General features: G+C 51.5%; 8 protein-coding genes across 8 annotated transcripts; 3 read left to right on the plus strand and 5 right to left on the minus strand.

Annotated features, from left to right (window-relative positions):
- Window positions 1-318: 318 nt before the first annotated feature.
- Window positions 319-966, minus strand: N7510_004452 (uncharacterized protein; the record flags this gene model as incomplete). Its single annotated transcript, XM_056976378.1, has 1 exon — window positions 319-966. The coding sequence occupies one exon, from the start codon at window positions 964-966 to the stop codon at window positions 319-321; it is 648 nt and encodes a 215-aa protein (XP_056836334.1).
- Window positions 967-4,233: 3,267 nt separating this feature from the next.
- Window positions 4,234-6,382, minus strand: N7510_004453 (uncharacterized protein; the record flags this gene model as incomplete). Its single annotated transcript, XM_056976379.1, has 8 exons — window positions 4,234-4,381; window positions 4,438-4,777; window positions 4,851-5,108; window positions 5,159-5,479; window positions 5,530-5,931; window positions 5,985-6,032; window positions 6,116-6,185; window positions 6,254-6,382. The coding sequence occupies 8 exons, from the start codon at window positions 6,380-6,382 to the stop codon at window positions 4,234-4,236; spliced, it is 1,716 nt and encodes a 571-aa protein (XP_056836335.1).
- A 1,580-nt stretch (window positions 6,383-7,962) lies between these two features.
- On the minus strand, window positions 7,963-8,813 carry N7510_004454 (DUF3237 domain-containing protein; the record flags this gene model as incomplete). Its single annotated transcript, XM_056976380.1, has 7 exons — window positions 7,963-8,085; window positions 8,144-8,163; window positions 8,224-8,326; window positions 8,386-8,401; window positions 8,460-8,634; window positions 8,691-8,718; window positions 8,772-8,813. The coding sequence occupies 7 exons, from the start codon at window positions 8,811-8,813 to the stop codon at window positions 7,963-7,965; spliced, it is 507 nt and encodes a 168-aa protein (XP_056836336.1).
- Window positions 8,814-9,205: 392 nt separating this feature from the next.
- Window positions 9,206-11,126, plus strand: N7510_004455 (endopolyphosphatase; the record flags this gene model as incomplete). Its single annotated transcript, XM_056976381.1, has 2 exons — window positions 9,206-9,371; window positions 9,427-11,126. 2 exons carry the CDS (start codon window positions 9,206-9,208, stop codon window positions 11,124-11,126), a joined length of 1,866 nt encoding a protein of 621 aa, XP_056836337.1.
- A 711-nt stretch (window positions 11,127-11,837) lies between these two features.
- On the minus strand, window positions 11,838-12,197 carry N7510_004456 (uncharacterized protein; the record flags this gene model as incomplete). The annotated part of the gene is made up of 1 exon (XM_056976382.1): window positions 11,838-12,197. The coding sequence occupies one exon, from the start codon at window positions 12,195-12,197 to the stop codon at window positions 11,838-11,840; it is 360 nt and encodes a 119-aa protein (XP_056836338.1).
- A 505-nt stretch (window positions 12,198-12,702) lies between these two features.
- Window positions 12,703-13,764, plus strand: erg27 (the record flags this gene model as incomplete). Its single annotated transcript, XM_056976383.1, has 1 exon — window positions 12,703-13,764. One exon carries the CDS (start codon window positions 12,703-12,705, stop codon window positions 13,762-13,764), a length of 1,062 nt encoding a protein of 353 aa, XP_056836339.1.
- A 338-nt stretch (window positions 13,765-14,102) lies between these two features.
- N7510_004458 (uncharacterized protein) lies at window positions 14,103-14,948 on the minus strand (the record flags this gene model as incomplete). The annotated part of the gene is made up of 3 exons (XM_056976384.1): window positions 14,103-14,339; window positions 14,410-14,589; window positions 14,889-14,948. The coding sequence occupies 3 exons, from the start codon at window positions 14,946-14,948 to the stop codon at window positions 14,103-14,105; spliced, it is 477 nt and encodes a 158-aa protein (XP_056836340.1).
- A 796-nt stretch (window positions 14,949-15,744) lies between these two features.
- On the plus strand, window positions 15,745-16,704 carry N7510_004459 (uncharacterized protein; the record flags this gene model as incomplete). Its single annotated transcript, XM_056976385.1, has 2 exons — window positions 15,745-15,889; window positions 15,950-16,704. The coding sequence occupies 2 exons, from the start codon at window positions 15,745-15,747 to the stop codon at window positions 16,702-16,704; spliced, it is 900 nt and encodes a 299-aa protein (XP_056836341.1).
- Between the last annotated feature and the right edge of the window lie 451 nt (window positions 16,705-17,155).

Raw genomic sequence — 17,155 nt, forward strand, 5'->3', positions numbered from 1 at the left:
TGCCTTGGCATTGTGTCAAGGATTGTATTCTATTCTGTTTTCTTTATAATTTTGTTAGAGAGTTGTACTTTACATGTTTTCATTCTTCATTTTGGCAGAACAAAGATTGATGTTCACCATTGTATTTGATTTGGCATTGACGTGGATTCAAGGACTAGGAAGATATTAGATATATAAGTTAAGAGCTTTTAGAGGAAAAGCATGGGCCAGCGGCAGTGTGAAAAAAGGGCATGCCAGACAACTCCAACGCTATAGTCAAGGGCGCAGCAGTACACTAACAGATGCAAATTATTCTGACGTGCAGCAATCAAGTTCCAACTAGCGAGGATCAACGACATAGTCTGCGGGGAGTTCGGATGGCACTGAACGATTCTCCGGTGATAGTTCGGATGGTACTGAACCGTTCTCTGGTGATAGTTCAGTAGGCCCTGTCGATCGACTTTGTATGGGTGGTTCTGAAGGATTTGCTGATGGGGTTAGGGGCCCACCGGACTGATTTTGGGCTCCGTAGAGTTTCTCATCTGTAAAACGAGGCTTTCCAGATTTCAATGCTCGTGACCGATAACGCAATAACAGCCAAACCAAGACTGCAATAATCGCTAGTCCACACACCCCTCCGACCACACCACCAGCTATTGCTCCGGTATTCGTACCGTTATTGGATGATGACTGGGCTTGTGTTGGCGTTGCCTGTGTAGCCGCCGCCGTTGATGAGGTTGATGAAGCGATAGCTGTTTTCTGGTTAGCACAAATGGAGACGGGATGATTTGGGTGCAGGACTTGCGTGTTCCAGTTGCAGTCGGAGTCAATGTGCTCATGACACTTGGGTTGACATTGGTCTCCGATGATGCACAGCCAAAGAATCCATTTGATGATGCCACGGTGCTGATGAATCCAATAGCTCCATGTGCGCAGCAGAAGAAGTAATCTTCGTTCCAGTAAAGATCCCAGGTGCTGTTGGCGCATCTGCTCATCGTGGCTGTGTTTGCAGATATGTGACACACAGCATTGTACTGGTGTGGTGGGCTATAAGTGCCCTTAGGACAGCACACATGCCAGTTGTCCCAGGTTACTCCCCCGTCCACCTCCCAGCTTGCACAGGAATTATTTTGCCGAATTGGATAGCCTTGGTATATTTCTGACATGGTGAGGGTGTCGCACACTAAAATGATCTTCCGCTTAAGGCGCACCGGCGATGGCTTTGCTGAGGATTGGAAAATGTTTCTAAGAGGACGAGCCGGGCTGTGGAGGAGAGTGACTTCAGGTAGAAGTGGACTCCGCGCCCAGACAGGGGAGAGGTTTCACTTTTAAGGTGATCCGCTATTTTGGTCTGTGTAGGGCCAAGTAATAAACTCTGTAATACCACCGGATCGAATCTTCGTCCAAGCTCCGGCCCCTCGATACTACATTTCGGACGCCGCCGGGCCTTGGCACAGAGCAAGTTTTGAAGCAGATGAATTATCCGCAGACCTAGCCAGCTTCAAGTATTTTGTGTACCCAGCAATAAACAGCCTTATGAGCAGCAAAAGCATTGAAATTACGCTGCCAACAGGAAGCTCATGACAACGAGGTTGGGGCGATGATTATCCCTGCGTGGGGCTTACTTGAACCCTGAATCCAAACCCTACGGCTAAGCCAAGGGTCTTGATAGGCTATGATATGCATATTGTGCCATGTTTTGACCCACGCGCCCCATGAAACTGAGAACCGATTTTCATGCCTGTTCGTGAAGCACCGAGAGACTGTGCCTCAGCCTTAGACATATAACTAGAATCCAAGTCACTAGAATGTGTTCTACTGCTGATCCAACGCCGGCTTGTCTATTTTACTGGAGCATTTGTTATGTCAAGAGCAAATCTATGACTTGGTGGCGCTTCTGAGCCCGTATTCAGAGCATTGTACGAGGCTGTGATGCTGATATTGTCTGGGCATGTCTGGGCATGTGGGGGCGAGATGGATTGGCTGGACTATAAGAGGGAATGAGAAGAGCCGGGCCCATATGCAAACTGCCGTCGGGATTTCTTTAGAATGTCAATCAAAATGCAGTTTTTGATATAACCAGCAACAGAAAGGTCAGCATGCTATGGTAGTGGTATACGATATCCAGCCGAATGTTGTCGAATAGATGGCCTCATTTTGCCAATACAGCGATCTTCGCTTGCGAGGGTAGATTCAACTTAATTAACATTCAACCACGTATGTAACCACTTGGAGGTCTTCTTCTGTACTGCACAAAAATTTAGGAGATAACTCAAATGCTCATTTAGGTAACGCGAAGCTGCAGTGAGGCTGAGAAAATGTTAATAGCTGAAGACAAAACGACAAACTTCCTTCGCCATTTACTATTCTATTCGTCCATAACAATCCCAAAGCCCTTACTGCCAGGCTAACATACAAATAATAATGAATAGTTAACACTTCCAACCGTCACAAAACCTTTCCATCATTTCACAAGGACCTTGAGACTCTCATAATTTCCCTATTAAATAACCAACTGCAATGATGAATATGCGTATGAAACTTGAGATCGCAAGGAGGCGAAGCAATAAGAAGAAGATTCAAATGAAGATGCAGACCAAACACTGCCTAGGTTCTCATAGATCTCAGAGTAGTTAATTCACGCAATACGTCTGCTGGGCTTTCCTACGTGAAACATCAACCATATCTATGCTTATCTTGGTATCGGGACCGACACGACAGAGATTCACAAACTTCACCAACTCTCCATTTATAACAATGCAGTGTGCTCCCCTGCAACCGGTGCACCATTGTCCAAAGGAAGCCTCACACACGCTCTTATCTGGCTTCCAAGTTCCCGTCCCGTTGCTGTGGAAGCATGTCCCCACACTATAGTTCCCGGTATTTGCATAATAGGGTAATGCCTGGATGGTTCCAGCGAGAGCAACCAGGAAGAGTTTTTTCCAACCCCAAAGCATCGTGATTCACGGAAGACTGATAACCAGCCACCAATTAGCAAAGTGGCGATTTGATGGGAAACAGGTAACCTACCGATGAGCAAGTAGTTCACATTAATATATATGGAACAGGATATTGGGGGATTCGAGTATTAGAGAGTCCCAGAGGGTTAAAGGGCCATGCATATTTATACCATAGCCTTTGACACATGAAAAAGAGCAGACAATCTCCGTTAGTAGGAGGATCCCTACACCTCTACCATGGAACAGCGCCTTGGATGCCTATTGTGTGATATCTTCCGCATGGTTCCCGCTGATCTACCAAGAGCATTTGTATAAAGAAGTGCCAAGAGCGCCAAGCACTACTCAAAGGGTTGTTGACAACACAGCATAGGTGAAGCATGACATACCCCACCATCGCACAGCTATAGCGCGGCCTACATCCCGAACCTCTCGAATCAGAGGTGCCTCGATGGAGAGCAGATAACTAGTCTGATAGAGCTCCCCGCATGCTCATTGGATCATAAGCCGTGTCGGGATAAGAGGGGAGTACATAGCCTCGGAAGATATACAAGCTTACGTCAGTCGCTTTCTCACCCCCGCCTTGATTGCTTCTTTATCACTGTAATCCGTCAATGAGAAACGATAGTTCGACGGCTCATGCGGTCACCTGGAACAGATCGAAATCAATTCTTTGGGCCGTGTTGATCACGTTCTAGTCTCACCTGAATGTCCTCTCACCAGTTAATACTAATGTTGGCTTTGCCAACCAGTTTGCAACCATCCCAAATTCCTTACCCTATTAAATTCATATGCAATCTTTGTTTAACAATATATTTTCTCCATGCTCTTCTATCTTTGCTTCAGAATGCAATGCCTTGATTGCTTCTGAAATCACGCAAGTTGGCTCTTTATTCGAAAATCTTTGGCTAACAGACATGACAGATTGCGTGACAGTAACTCGATTGCATTGTGATTCTCGAAGGGCATGAGTGAATGCTTTACAACAGCAATAAACGACCAACTAGGGCACAGATTTGCGTTAGGTGTTAATACTACTTTTCATGAATTTGTTCCCTGCAAGCAAGATCAATATTCTCGCTGCCATTACAGCAACCAAAACATTTCATAAAATTTTAATTAAACAGAAGCATGAGTGTCCTAGACCTATTCCGACCGCAGACAAGAGGCAGGTAGTCATGCATCGCAACGAAGATTAAAAGCACAATCTGTCGTACTCTTGGCACCCACATCCTCCCCTCAGGACCTAACTTCTTTGAGATGACTCCTCCTGTACGATCGTGATGCACAAGTACAATCAGGCATCGACATCGTCCTCGATCTTCTCGGTGACGGTTCCATCGCGTTGAACAACAACCTTGTCGAGGGTCTTGGACGCCTTGACAGGGTTGGGCTGCTGGTACAACCACTCAAGTTCCTCAAGAGTACGGCCCTGAGACTCAACACTAATGCAGAGATAAGCATTTGCATGGTCGTTATTAGAGAATGGAGAGCAACTTACCAGAAGAAATACCAAATGACGGACTCGATCAGATCCCAGCCGACGAAAATCCAGAAGTAGTTTGTAGAGATATTCCCCAAGCCAATAGGGGTGGCAAATTGACTGATGAAGCCAGTGGCGTTGACCAGGAATCCAGAGAGAGCCAGACCCTTGGCACGAGTCGTTGTTTCCAAAGCTTCGGCCGGAATGACACCCTGAAGTGGAGTGTAGGTGAAGGAGTATATCACGTTGAAGAGGTAGTAAAATGACAATGCAGCTTGACCCTTTGAGTGACTGATGGTACCTGTCTGCGCAATTGGAACGGAGATGGCAGCTTGAATAGCAATAGCGAGAGCACAAGCTGTTGACCCAATTAGCGCTTGTTGACAACCCCAGAAACTCTGTGAGCTAAAGGTGACAAGACAGAAACCTACCAATGGTGCCAAAAACCAGAACTGGACGACGGGGCATTCTATCGGTGAAGTGGACAGCCGTAAGGGCACCGACTGCGGAGATAATACTGTTGATAAGAGTCAAGAGCAACTGCATGGAGCTGGAATTGTAGCCGAGAGTCTTAAAGATAGTCGAGTTGAAATATCCGAGACCATTGCCAGACCACTGTCCAAAGATAGAGATCATGATGACCTGCAAGAAACGCCAGCGGCCGCTGTGTGTCGTAAGGAAGGGACGGTCTGTAGTGGTTGTCAGAAGTGAGAACCGAAAGGGAACAACATTAACTCACAATCCCACCAGCGCTTGTCAATACCATCAATTCGGATACCTTCGCGCATTTCTTCGATCTCAAGTCGGACGAGACGAGCGTTGGGGTCACCATTGCCGTGATATTTGGTCAGGAAGGCAAGAGCTTCCTCCTCTTGACCATGCGCGAGCTGCCAACGTGGAGACTCGGGGATGAACCAGATAGCGACAATAACAACAATAGATGCGAAGCACTGGCAGATGAGTGGGACCTTCCATGAGTAGTCGTTGTTGATAAAGTTGGTTCCATAGGTGATAGCAGCCGCGGGGATAGAGCCTCCGAACCAACCACAGTTGTAGAACCCTGAGACTTGTATAAGCAAATAATAACAGAAGATGAAAGTGTAAACTCACCAACAGCGCGACCACGCCAGTGAGGTGGAGAAATCTCAACCGCGTAGGCGGGAGCCGAGACGACCATGACCTGAATACCCATTCCAAGCACGAAGCGGCCGACGACGAATTGCGCGTAGGTCGTGGTTGTCGCAGCAATAATGGAGCCGATGATAATAATCCAGCCTCCAACAAACATGCACTTTCGACGACCGAACCTATCAGAAATCACAGCACTGAACGGAGTTGCGACCATATTTCCACTAAACCCATCATAGTCAGCGAGCGCCTTGTTCGGAATTGGACGCAAGGATACATACACAGTGTAGATGGAAGTAACAACGGAGACCTTCTCACCAGTCATGCCAATGGGAATGACTTTCTGGAAGTGCGACATAGCCAAGATTGAGGACATCAGCGAGCCTGCAATTACCGTGTCAATAGCGGATGATGCAGGATTAGTTCTAACCACCCACCATCATATCCGTTGGCACAAGCGCACAGGAACGCAACAAAAATTGCAACTAGAAGAGGAAACCATGGAATTAGCAAACTCTTCACTTGGCCGAAGTAGTTGGCCCGAGTCATGGCTGTGGATAAAGCTCACAGTAGAGATGAATTGAATCCCTGCTCCATCTCTCGATCTTTGTCTCCTCCAGTGCTGCGTACAGCTCGGCCTAGAAGAGCATGAGAATGTTAATTGACTTATTATAAGGAGGTCCAAAAAGGGCTGAGGAAGACTGACACTGTGGACCTCCTTAGTTGTAGCTCCCTCACGCTTAGCGGTCTCGCCGTAGCCGGCAATGACTCGAGGCATCTCCTCATGGGCCGTCGAGATGCCATGCACCTCCTCCTGGGCTTTGACGTCCGACATGGTAATCCTGGGTTCCCTCAGAAACGGTAAGTTATCCTGTTGGCGACGAGATGAAGCTCAGCACGAGACATAGAGGATCTGCATGGTGGGACAGGATGTGGTTCTTATAACCCGTGGAACAAGCTCGTGAGACCGGGGTCTGCGTCCGCCAGCAGGGATTCTAGATGTCAGTATACTGAATTGATACCTAGTGTGAGATTGCCTTGCTACCCTCAGGCCTCCTAACTGACCAACAGGAAGCTCAACGCCAATTGCAGGTACGGACCACCCTCCGATCAGAATCGGGCACTTACCCTGTTTGTGTGCCAAGCATTACTCCGATATTCAATTCAAAAAGATCAAGGCCCGTTGACATGGCTATTCGGGCCTGTGACCCGTCTTCCCCCGAAAATTTTAGTATCCAGTGAAATTCGACCCCCTGTACCCCTTTACCCCTTGATTCCTATTTAGATCGATTGAAACATGTAAGTGGATCTGAATACAGAGTCACATAACCTTCACATTAGCTACTTTTGAATTTAAAGGAATACTTCAAGTTGTAGAAACTAAAGGCACAAGTGTACAAACTAAAGACACAAGTGTACAAACTAAAGGCGGGATCAACAACAGGAACTTCGGATCACACGCCTATATTGTTTAGGGCTGAAGCCATGCGTCCGCTGGTCAACTCCCACCCCTGATTGGCCTCTAGCCCTCGGCGAGAATAATCGATTTGGCCCAACCTCCGCGTTTTCTAAATCCGGGGATCAGCGTCTCCATGGAGCCATCCCAAAAGCAGAAGACGTGGTTAGCACGGAGGTTGCTCCGCGTCGGATGATCCACGGATCACCGGAGCCCTAGCATTTTCCCCAGACTGAGCTATGCCCCTTCGAGCCGAGCCAGCTGTAGCTCAAGTTTCCTGGCATCTCGCTTCCACCTCCTGATTATTTTTCGGCCCGAATGCTCCTGCATTGTCCTACAGAACAAGGCCGCCCAGCCATGGGTACCCGATGCTATGATTGATTGAGCTCGTGCGTTAGTTCGCCACGGCGTGGTGACCAGGATTGTAGTGCTGGCACGTGCAGTCCTCCAGGGCTGTTCGCTTTGGCGACGGAGACACGGACCACGGACTAAGCTCAAACCTTGCCGGTCCAGCCGGGTTGGGGCAAGAGGTTCGCTTTGATGAAGGGGATCAATCCTGTCATGTCAGGAGGAATCGATGTGGCTCTCCGCGGCGCTTAGAACTTCAGGTTGTTGGCCAGGATCTTGCATCAGACATTCCATTGTCATAGAAAGGGGGAGGGGAAGAGGGCTCCTTGCCAAGGCGTTCTAGGTGGCTATCCGATGGCCGAACATTATTTGACCACAAATAATGGTGCATTTCTGTAAGATGCAAGATGCATCGAGTAACACTATCTGCGCGAGCATATGTCGCGATTATACCATTAAATGCCGCATAATTTCCACATGTGTCGGTTCGCAAGCAAAAGTGCCACCGCATGCAGGGCTGATGGTGCACGTACGGTTTAGGAATGCAAATGATTTATTTGAGACCTGGTCAAATGAGGCTCATGCTCTGAAATAGTTGACATGTTGACTAGTTAGCCTTGCACGACCTGGCTGACCCGGTACTCCACCACTGTCGGCTTCCCAGTCCGCACAACGAACCGGCCCTGCCCGACGAAGACCCGGTTCTCCAGCTCGCGATAGCGGTCGTCGCCAGTCTACAAGAGAATCAGGGTTAGTTCTTGCGATCCTTCTATAAGAAAATCCTTTGCTGACCTCGAATCTGAAATGGGCGACTGCGGAACAAACCGAGTTAGCGCGGATGAAAATATAGTAACACAGAAAAGGGAACGTACAAATGTTCCCGAAGGGCGTCGGCCCGTCTTCCGCCTTGCCCCCTAGGACAGCCTTTTCGACGGGGCTGAGGGTGAGAACGCCGGTGTAGTGAAGATAGAGAAGCTGTAATTTGATTAGCTCTCAGTACCTCTGCCGGGCGAGGGAGGTTAGTTAAGACATACGGCGCCATCCTGAGTTCTGGAGTCAAAACACATTAGATACCCTGTCCAAGAGAGAGGCCATAGCTCCAACATACTTGAGAACCGAGTGGGCATCCAGCCGGGCGTGGTTGGTATCCGGGTCCGCATGGATATAATCATTGCCGACACCGACGAACTCGGCATCGATGCCGGGAGCGAACCCGGGGGCACTCTTGACGGTCCCTCCGGTCATCGGCACCACCTGGAGGGGGTTGGTCCGTGAGGCACTACCTGCATAGCGGGATTAGTGTTGTTCTAAGTGTGTTTATTAGGGCATTCAAACATACCGACGGCGAGCGGTTCGCCGACCTCGACCTAGACGTGGTCAGCCCCATAATCCAACTCCTCTAAAACGCAAGTACCCTTACCTCGATCGTAAAAGCATGCTGAAGAGCAGGGAAATCCGCCATGTTGACACTGCACGAAGTTAATCGGTGTCAACAGAGCTGGGGAGAAGACCCCCGCCAGCTTCCGGGCATGTCACGTGCCTCCTCCAATCAATCAGGGCGCTCACTCGACCCCCGTGCACGCAGCATTCGATCACCACCGAACGTGGGGATGCGTCGATCTGGGCCTTATTAGCAATCACAAACAACCCTAGATTTCTTGCACACGACACCGATGAACGACAAATAGGTATCCTGTGGTTCTCTCCCTTTGTCAACAGGAACAAAATCCACGGCGCCCTCCCTCTACATGATTGGCCAGCTGTGGCCCTGATCGGCAGAGTGACGTGACCCTCGAAAGATCAACTTTTCATCTTTCTCTCTTCCATCCATGTGCGCACTGGCTCGGAGGCAACATGCAGTCATTCCATGTACTGCTGGGCCTCTTGGCTAGTGTCTCTGCCATTCCCTTCCAGCAGCAACCATTGGGGGTGGTGAGCGACGAAGGAGCTTCGGATGCGACAGAGCCCCAGCAAGCCACATCGGCAAGACCCCTGCATGGCAGGTTCTTGCACATTACAGGTAAGGATGAATCTTATCAGGCTGTTGCGCTCTATGCTAACTTGATCTCTCCTAGATTTCCATCCCGACCGCCACTACAAGCCCGGAACGTCGATCGACCGTAGCTCGTGCCACAGCGGCAAGGGATCCGCAGGATATTTCGGAACGGAAGGGAGCGACTGTGATAGCCCGTTATCGCTGGTCAACGAGACCTTTCGGTGGATTGAGGCGAATCTGAAGGATAATATTGATTTTGTGATCTGGACGGGCGACTCGGCTCGCCACGACAATGACGAAGAGATCCCACGAACACCCGATGAAGTGGTGCAACTGAATGAATTCATGGCTCAGAAATGGATCGCCTTGTTCGGCCAACAACAAAATGCGCAGGGCAGCAAGAGTGTGTCCCGGTTGTCTGTCCCCGTGGTGCCAACGATCGGCAACAACGACATCATGCCACACAACATCTTTAAGAATGGCCCCAATCGGTGGACCAAACACTTTGCTCAAGTGTGGGATAAATTTATTCCCGAGGATCAGCGTCACTCCTTTGTTGAAGGTGGTTGGTTCACGACCGAGGTCATCCCGGGCCAATTGGCTGTCATCAGCCTGAACACGATGTACTTCTTCGAGTCCAACAACGCAGTCGACGGCTGCGAAGACAAGTCGGAGCCTGGGTATGAACATATGGAATGGCTGCGGGTGCAGCTGAAGCTGCTGCGGAGTCGCAAGATGAAGGCCATCCTCATCGGCCATGTGCCCCCCGCGCGGTCAAGCTCAAAATGCAATTGGGATGAGACCTGTTGGCAGAAATACACATTGTGGCTGCATAATTACCGCGACGTCGTCGTGGGCAGCTTCTACGGCCATATGAATATCGATCACTTCATGCTGCAGGACAGCCACCAGATCGATATCGATTCTGAGATGGCCGAGGCATCATCCGAGGGCCGAGTGTCAATCTCGTCCAAGGAGGATTACCTGGACAGTCTTCGCGAGCAGTGGGCCGATCTGCCATCTCCCCCATCGGGGGTTTTTGATATTGAGGACAGCCAACTTGGGGACATAGAGACAGCCAAGAAGAGCAAGAAGAAAAAGAAGCAAGAAAAGAAGAGGAAGAAGTTCCTCAAAAAGATCGGGGGCCCCTGGGCTGAACGATACAGCGTGTCACTGGTCGCACCGAGTCTGGTCCCGAATTACTTTCCGACCCTCCGAGTGATCGAGTACAACATCACTGGTGTGGATAATCTCGTGCCCGAAGCGGCCAGTGAAATTCAAGACGATTATATTTCCGACGCCCATCCTCATCCGGATCATGGTGACAATGAAATCCGGGAGTTGCGATCCGATGCCGCAGACCCACAAAAGAAGAAGAAGAAGAAGAAGAACAAGGATAAAAAGAAGTTTCCTTTTAAGATACCGGAGCCTCCATCATCCACAAGTCCTCCAGGCCCCGCCCACTCCAATCAGCCGTTCTCCCTCCTTGGCTGGACTCAATACTACGCCAATCTGACCCGGATCAACGAAGAGGCCGGGTCGAGTGTATCCGTCGAAGGCCCGAAAGTCAACTTCGAGGTTGAATATCGCACAGACGATGACATCTACGAGATGAAGGATCTCACAGTGCGCAGTTGGTTCCAGCTCGCCACGGCAATTGCCGATGAAGACAAGACCGAACGCGTTGATTCGGGTGGACCGGAGATCCAAGAAAAAGCGCCAGAACGATGTCTGGCGCGCATTCCTCACCCGAGCGTTTGTGGGGTATGTGGATATTGATGATCTAGACGACCTTGCTTGAATCATGTTACGTATATAGCTTTCATCCAGATGGGTAGTTTTTTTCCGGGTATCTAATCGGATCAACCAGTCACGTCCAACAATTCGAGTATTGTCCGGGATCACATCATTCTAGCGGTGTATGTACCTGGCCCGCTCGGATCCTGCGGTCCCGCAGTGACAGGTCGACATTTCCACCGCATCTTTCGAGAGGTCACGAACTATACCGAGTAGATTGGCCAGGTACAGACCGACCGATCACCCCCAGACTCGACGGGGGTATTGCCAACCCAACCGATGCCCGGCGATCGCAATACCCACCCGTCGATAATTCTCCTAGGCATGATATGACATGCCCGCCACTGCCACGCTGGCAGTCCGTGCTCATCATCCCGTTTTCACGCTTAATCCAGATCGGCCAACGCACGGATTGGGCGCCAATCCCCGTCGCGCTGCCACGTAGCGGATGAATCGGTATTCTTCCTGTTCACGACTCTGTATCGCTGCAGGACAACGCATTGAATGGGAGGCTGGGGGAGGCGATAGGACGTCCAGTTGCCACTTGGGCAGGGCGGACTGAATTGATCTCTGGCCCTACTGTTGTCTCGTTCGCGTGGGCCCGGACTGGAGTAGGATTGCACTAATTATGTCCCCCGAACTCTGCCCCATACAGTATCGCTCCATGCGTCATATCAGGGGAACTCTAGTTAATTAATGCAGCTGGACCCTACCTACGATTAATTCCCTTCGTCTCTTCTGTTCTCTCGAGCCCTGGTCGCCATGCTGTAGTTCTCTCTCGACTACCACCCTCCTCGCCAGCGCGTTCATCTCTTCTTCGCTCCCTTCGTCTTCGGCCGCTCCGACACTTGCCCCCGCACACTGCGCTGCTTGTGCGCTGGCAGGGAGTGCCCCATCGGCATTATTACGGACGAACCCAAAACGCCTCCCCCCCTGCTTGCCCGCCTCACGATGCGTCTGATCAACCACGAGCTCCCCGTCCTTCACCCCCTCGTTGCCCGTGCCTTGCGTCGCTAGCGGTGGAGACTCGACGCGCGCTGCTGAATCTCGCATTCCCTGTCGGCAAGTGACTAGATCGGGAAGAACATTCGCACATACATACACAATTGGAGTGAGAAAAAGCGTGTTTTGGCGTGGTGTTCGGCGTCTTTTTTCGTGGCGCTTGGAGTTCCGGACACAGACGGCGAAGCCATTGGACGTCCCAGACTGGTGTCGGCGCTTGTTTATCAACATTTGATACACACGTTTCAATCCATACCCGGTCGCCCTCCGGTCTCTGGTCTATCCTGGACAGATCGACTGCGGCAAGCGCCGGCGTGTTTATCTTGGTCGGCGGCTCGGGCCCTACGCGCTCTATGGTGCAGCAGCTGCGTTTGAGAACCGTCTGAAGCTCCGCTCTGCTTGATTGTGTGCGTGCGCTAGTCAGGTAAGCTCAATTGCGGTGTATGTTCCTGATAGCTGGTTTGCGCGTTGTGTTTTATTAACGGACTAATGTCCGATCCTCAATTCTATGCACCCTATAACCCTAACCTCCAATTGATTGATACCATTCCCTACAATGGCTGACATGGTCGATTTCGACTTTCTAGAGGCAGAGACATTCGATTTATGGATGGCCTCCTCCGAGGTGGACCAGAAGGCCCTGGGCAAATTCGCTCGCGTTATGGCCTTCGAGAACCCGCTGCTCTCGACGATGTTGTACAAGGTTCTCGGTGTCTCGGTCATGCTCTCCAAGAAACTCGTCCGCGCGCGACGGTTACGGCGGCTCGACACTACGCGTGAAACAAAGTCCCTACAACTTTATCACCACATCATATGGCTCTCGCGTGAGGGTCTCATGATTCTGGAGGGGTATGTCCTGCCCATGGTCAACGTGTTCGTCGAGTTAAACGTCCTGGCCTACAAACTTCGCGCCTCGTTCTACCACATCTTCGTGCTCTTCCACAACCGTCCCGTCATCTATCCACCAGATACGGAACCCCCAACCGACGGCAAACACGACTCGATCTATGGCCCAGAATCCTTGACTGCGCTCGGCCAGCAACAAAGCCAGAAACCAAAGACAAAACCCCAGGCCCCTCCGGGCCTCGCCCCTGTGCAACCACCGCAACCAGCTTCCTCCTTCCTCCTCCCTCCACTTGACTACACCGAAACCGCAACAGCATGCTTCAACCACGCCGCCTTCCTCGCTGACAAGCTCCTCCCCGGCTCGCACCCGCTGCGCCTCTCCGTTAAACTCGAATATGCCGCCTACCTCTACGACTGCCTCCAGGACCCGAATTCCTGCCGCCGCCTCGCCAAACAAGCCATCGCGGATGTATACAACGCGCAAGAAGGCATGGATGACGAGAGCTTCGAAGACGCCGCCGAGATCGTGGGCGTGCTGGGCAAAATGGTCAAACGCGGCGGGAACCTCGGCAGCAGTACGGCCGGCAGCAGTACCTCGCGCGGCGACCGGTCGCGAAGTCGCAGTAGTCGCTCCCCGAGTCATCACGAGACTAGTGCCCCGACGACAATCTCGCCGGGGCCGGTGTCGAAGTCGACGCCGATGACCTCCGCCTCGGCGGGTAAGGTTATTTTCTCTGCTGTGCCGCATGCGACCATGATGAATCCGATTTAATGTGTCTATTTTCTTACGATATATGCGGCGAGAAGAACCCCCGGATGATGGAGTGTGTGACTTGTGGTTGGCAGATGTGCACACTCGATGTCCGGGGGGACTCTCGCTGTCTTCTGTACTGTACGGAGAGTCTACGATGGACATACAAACACTGCTACCCGAATTGACTTAATAACCACACTGAACCTACCTGAATTCATTGCTCCAGTAGTTCTTCGTTCCTGCGACACGGCACACCACGAGTTGAAAAGCAATCACCCTACATACACAGAGAGGGCTTCGACCGTCGAGCATGGATAGACACTATGACCTCGAAATATCTATCAAGACTCAATACATCAGGCAGAATTAATGCAGCGGCGCTCGCGCTCGGCCGGATCGGCGGTGAAGGCTGCCTGAAAGGAAGGAGATGGCGCATCCCCGGAGCAGAGGTTAGGTTCGTGTAACCGATCGTTCTCATCACACCCCCCGTCGGTGGTGGTCTGGACGGTTTGCAGAGGTAGATAAAGGTAGCATTTGCCTGTAGCGAGACAGCAGGCCGTATTGATCTCCTGCGAGGTATTGTTGCTCCTGTTCTACGGATATTTGTTCCCTCTCATCGCCAGGGCTGCACTTCCGATTGACCTCGCTTTCTCTCATCCCTACCTCGATCTGATCACCCCGCGGACCATGGTCAGCTACGAGGTACTCGTCTGTCTCGTCCTCCTCGTCGCGTGTGCGCAGAGCGGCCTTCTCGAACGAGTATTCCGTGGGATATGGAACAATCTCGAGTTCAGGGTCTCCATCTCTACTGGTGACCTTGCTGCTGCGTCGGGCAATTCGTAACTAGCGGATGTCAGAGACATGGCCTGTCCTCGTCACGACATGTGGCATTTCCGGGCGCAGTCTTTATATATACTACACCCCTGCCGTGACCTATGACCGCCGCCACCTTCGTGTCAGATGTGACTGGGAGACGGTCCGGGTGTGTTTACAGCCACCCCCTCTCTCCTTGCATTGGAGAGGCTCAAAAGAACGGGGAACAAACTACGCGATTGATCATTCCCGCTCTGTCAGGCCCCTGCGGATATTGCAGCCGCAGCAAGGCTGATCGGAATGGAGTTACAACGACGGGATAGCCAAACCATGGAGAGCCCCAGGAGCCATTCCTGGCGGATGTTCAGGATTATTTCATGAAGAGTCATGAGGCTGAGCGGCGCAGGTGCATCTCAGGAATGCCGGGCTGGGCGTCCGTCAGAGTTGGTCGATAGCCAGACCAATGGGCCCACCCGCCTATCCTAAAATAACTTACACATCTGCGGCGGTACAAAGAGTGGGGGTCCCTGCTCTATCCCACCAACAACGGCGGCTCTCTTGATTGCCTGGGGGCCACATCATATCGGGGCTGTCGACGGTGGGCTTGGCGTTTGCACTACTCGACGCGGATGCATCCGACCATGACGGAGTGTGCCTTGGTTTGGCCCGTGTCACTTTGCTAGGGAACAGAAACGACGAGTGTGGGATGCGGAGTTGTGGTCCGGTGGTGGCAATGAATACAGTGTGAGCGGCCAGGACTGCTGAGCACGGACAACATATAACCCACCAACATTCCTTCCTGGAAGGCCTTACGAACAACCTAAAATTCGGAACCAGACGAATATCTACGTCCTGTTCATTGGAAAAGTCAATTTGCGTGGCATCCATCCGGGCATTTCCTCCCGCTCGGTTCCTTATCACCACTCGTTTACGTCATTGGCGCCGTCCCGCGTCTCACGGACCTTGGAAAAATAGCGTTGAAAAAAAAAAAGGTCGACTGCTTGAACTTGCTTGCCTTGCACCACCACAGGCCAAAAAAACCCCTCCCCCAGAAAAACACATTTGTTCCTTCTCATCATCGTGCCTATGGCCTCCCGCTGCCAGTCCTATTCACATCGCGACCACAGCGCAGCAGCACACGTCTGAGTAGCACCTGTGCCCGCCCACGCCCGGGCACTGTGGACCATGCGCCCAGCGCTTCATAGACCCGGCGCGATTCCGCTCCTCGCCTTGGTTGTGTTCTCGCTGCTCTCGCTGGTGCCGTCGCTGCCGAGCATCTACAACTTGAAATTGGCCGATTTGGGCTACTACTATGGTAGCGCAGCTCGTCGTATGTTTCCCTGGTGACCCTGCGTGGGGTGCGAATGGTTGAGCTAACCAACGCGTGCAGAAGCGCCCCTAATCAAGGATGGCCTTGCCGATATACCATCCGAACTTTCCGTGCAGAACGCCGACCGTCGGAAAGGCCTAATTAGAGCGTTCTCTCATAGATCACGCGCCAATCGCCTGTCGCACACGTCTCGAATCGAGACCGACGGCTCTCTCCCCACCTCCACCGACGTCACGCCGGTTGACAATAATAGCCAACTGTCCTATCTCTATGGAGATTCATCCATGTTCATCCGTCCCGTACGAACAATCCGATTATACATCTCTCAGCAGCTGGATGCCTCCAATCGCGCCGCATCAGCATCCGAAACGCAAAACTCATGTCCCGCCATCTCCGTCACGAATTCATCTACTTCCTCGCCGTCTCACGATCCGTTTCAAGACTTCCATTACGCGTATAGAAACCAATCCTCCCCGTGGCATCGAGTTTTCGGCGATGAGCTAGCGCTGAAGCTCCCTGCCCATCTCAGTCAATTCTGGCAGCAGGCCTGCCATGTTGTAACTGACCTATGGCCGTCCTGGACTGGCTCCCGGCCCTCATTCTCGGTACAACAAAACAAAGAACATCAAATCCCCGCATCGGGTTTTGAATCGCGGCCCACAAAAGACCCTGAGGACCACTCACAACCACTGGAGTCACCCACCATCGTGACCGACGACTCCGAGGATATTGCTGCTGGCCGGCACTCGGAGAATATGCGCGGCAGTTGCATGGCCGTCGTGATTGGATTGGTGGCAGGGATCATCTTATTCTAATCGGCTAGATGACTTTTATGTCTTTTATGTTCCCTGACGTCTATTATGAGTTTCTTTCTTTCGATTCCGCTTTAATCTGGGCGGGAGCATTTATTGATTGGTTGGACCTTGGATGGCCGGCTCTGGTTAGCCGCCAGTGGATTATAATCGATTGAATCTTCCATAGGAATGAAATTAATAGTTTCCACATCCTGGTCGCTCTCCTTGCGTAGCATTAGTTCAGCCAGATGTCCATCGAGATTAATCTGATGGGCTCGCCTTGCCGGTGCCGATAAAATCGACATCATTTAACACGGAGGTCTCGTAATGAAAGGGCAGCGCAATGGCGTTAAAGCGCCGGCACACCAGCGGCAATACCCTGTCGGTTTCGCGAGCGACTGTTTCGCGCTCAAGGTATCTGTCGCAAGAGTTTCTGAGCTCAACATGAGCAATTCGTCGGGAAGACGGAGAA

This window comes from Penicillium lagena (assembly GCF_028827675.1).
Source record: "Penicillium lagena strain IBT 129212 chromosome Unknown utg000002l_segment0_segment0, whole genome shotgun sequence".
Lineage (NCBI taxonomy): Eukaryota > Fungi > Ascomycota > Eurotiomycetes > Eurotiales > Aspergillaceae > Penicillium > Penicillium lagena.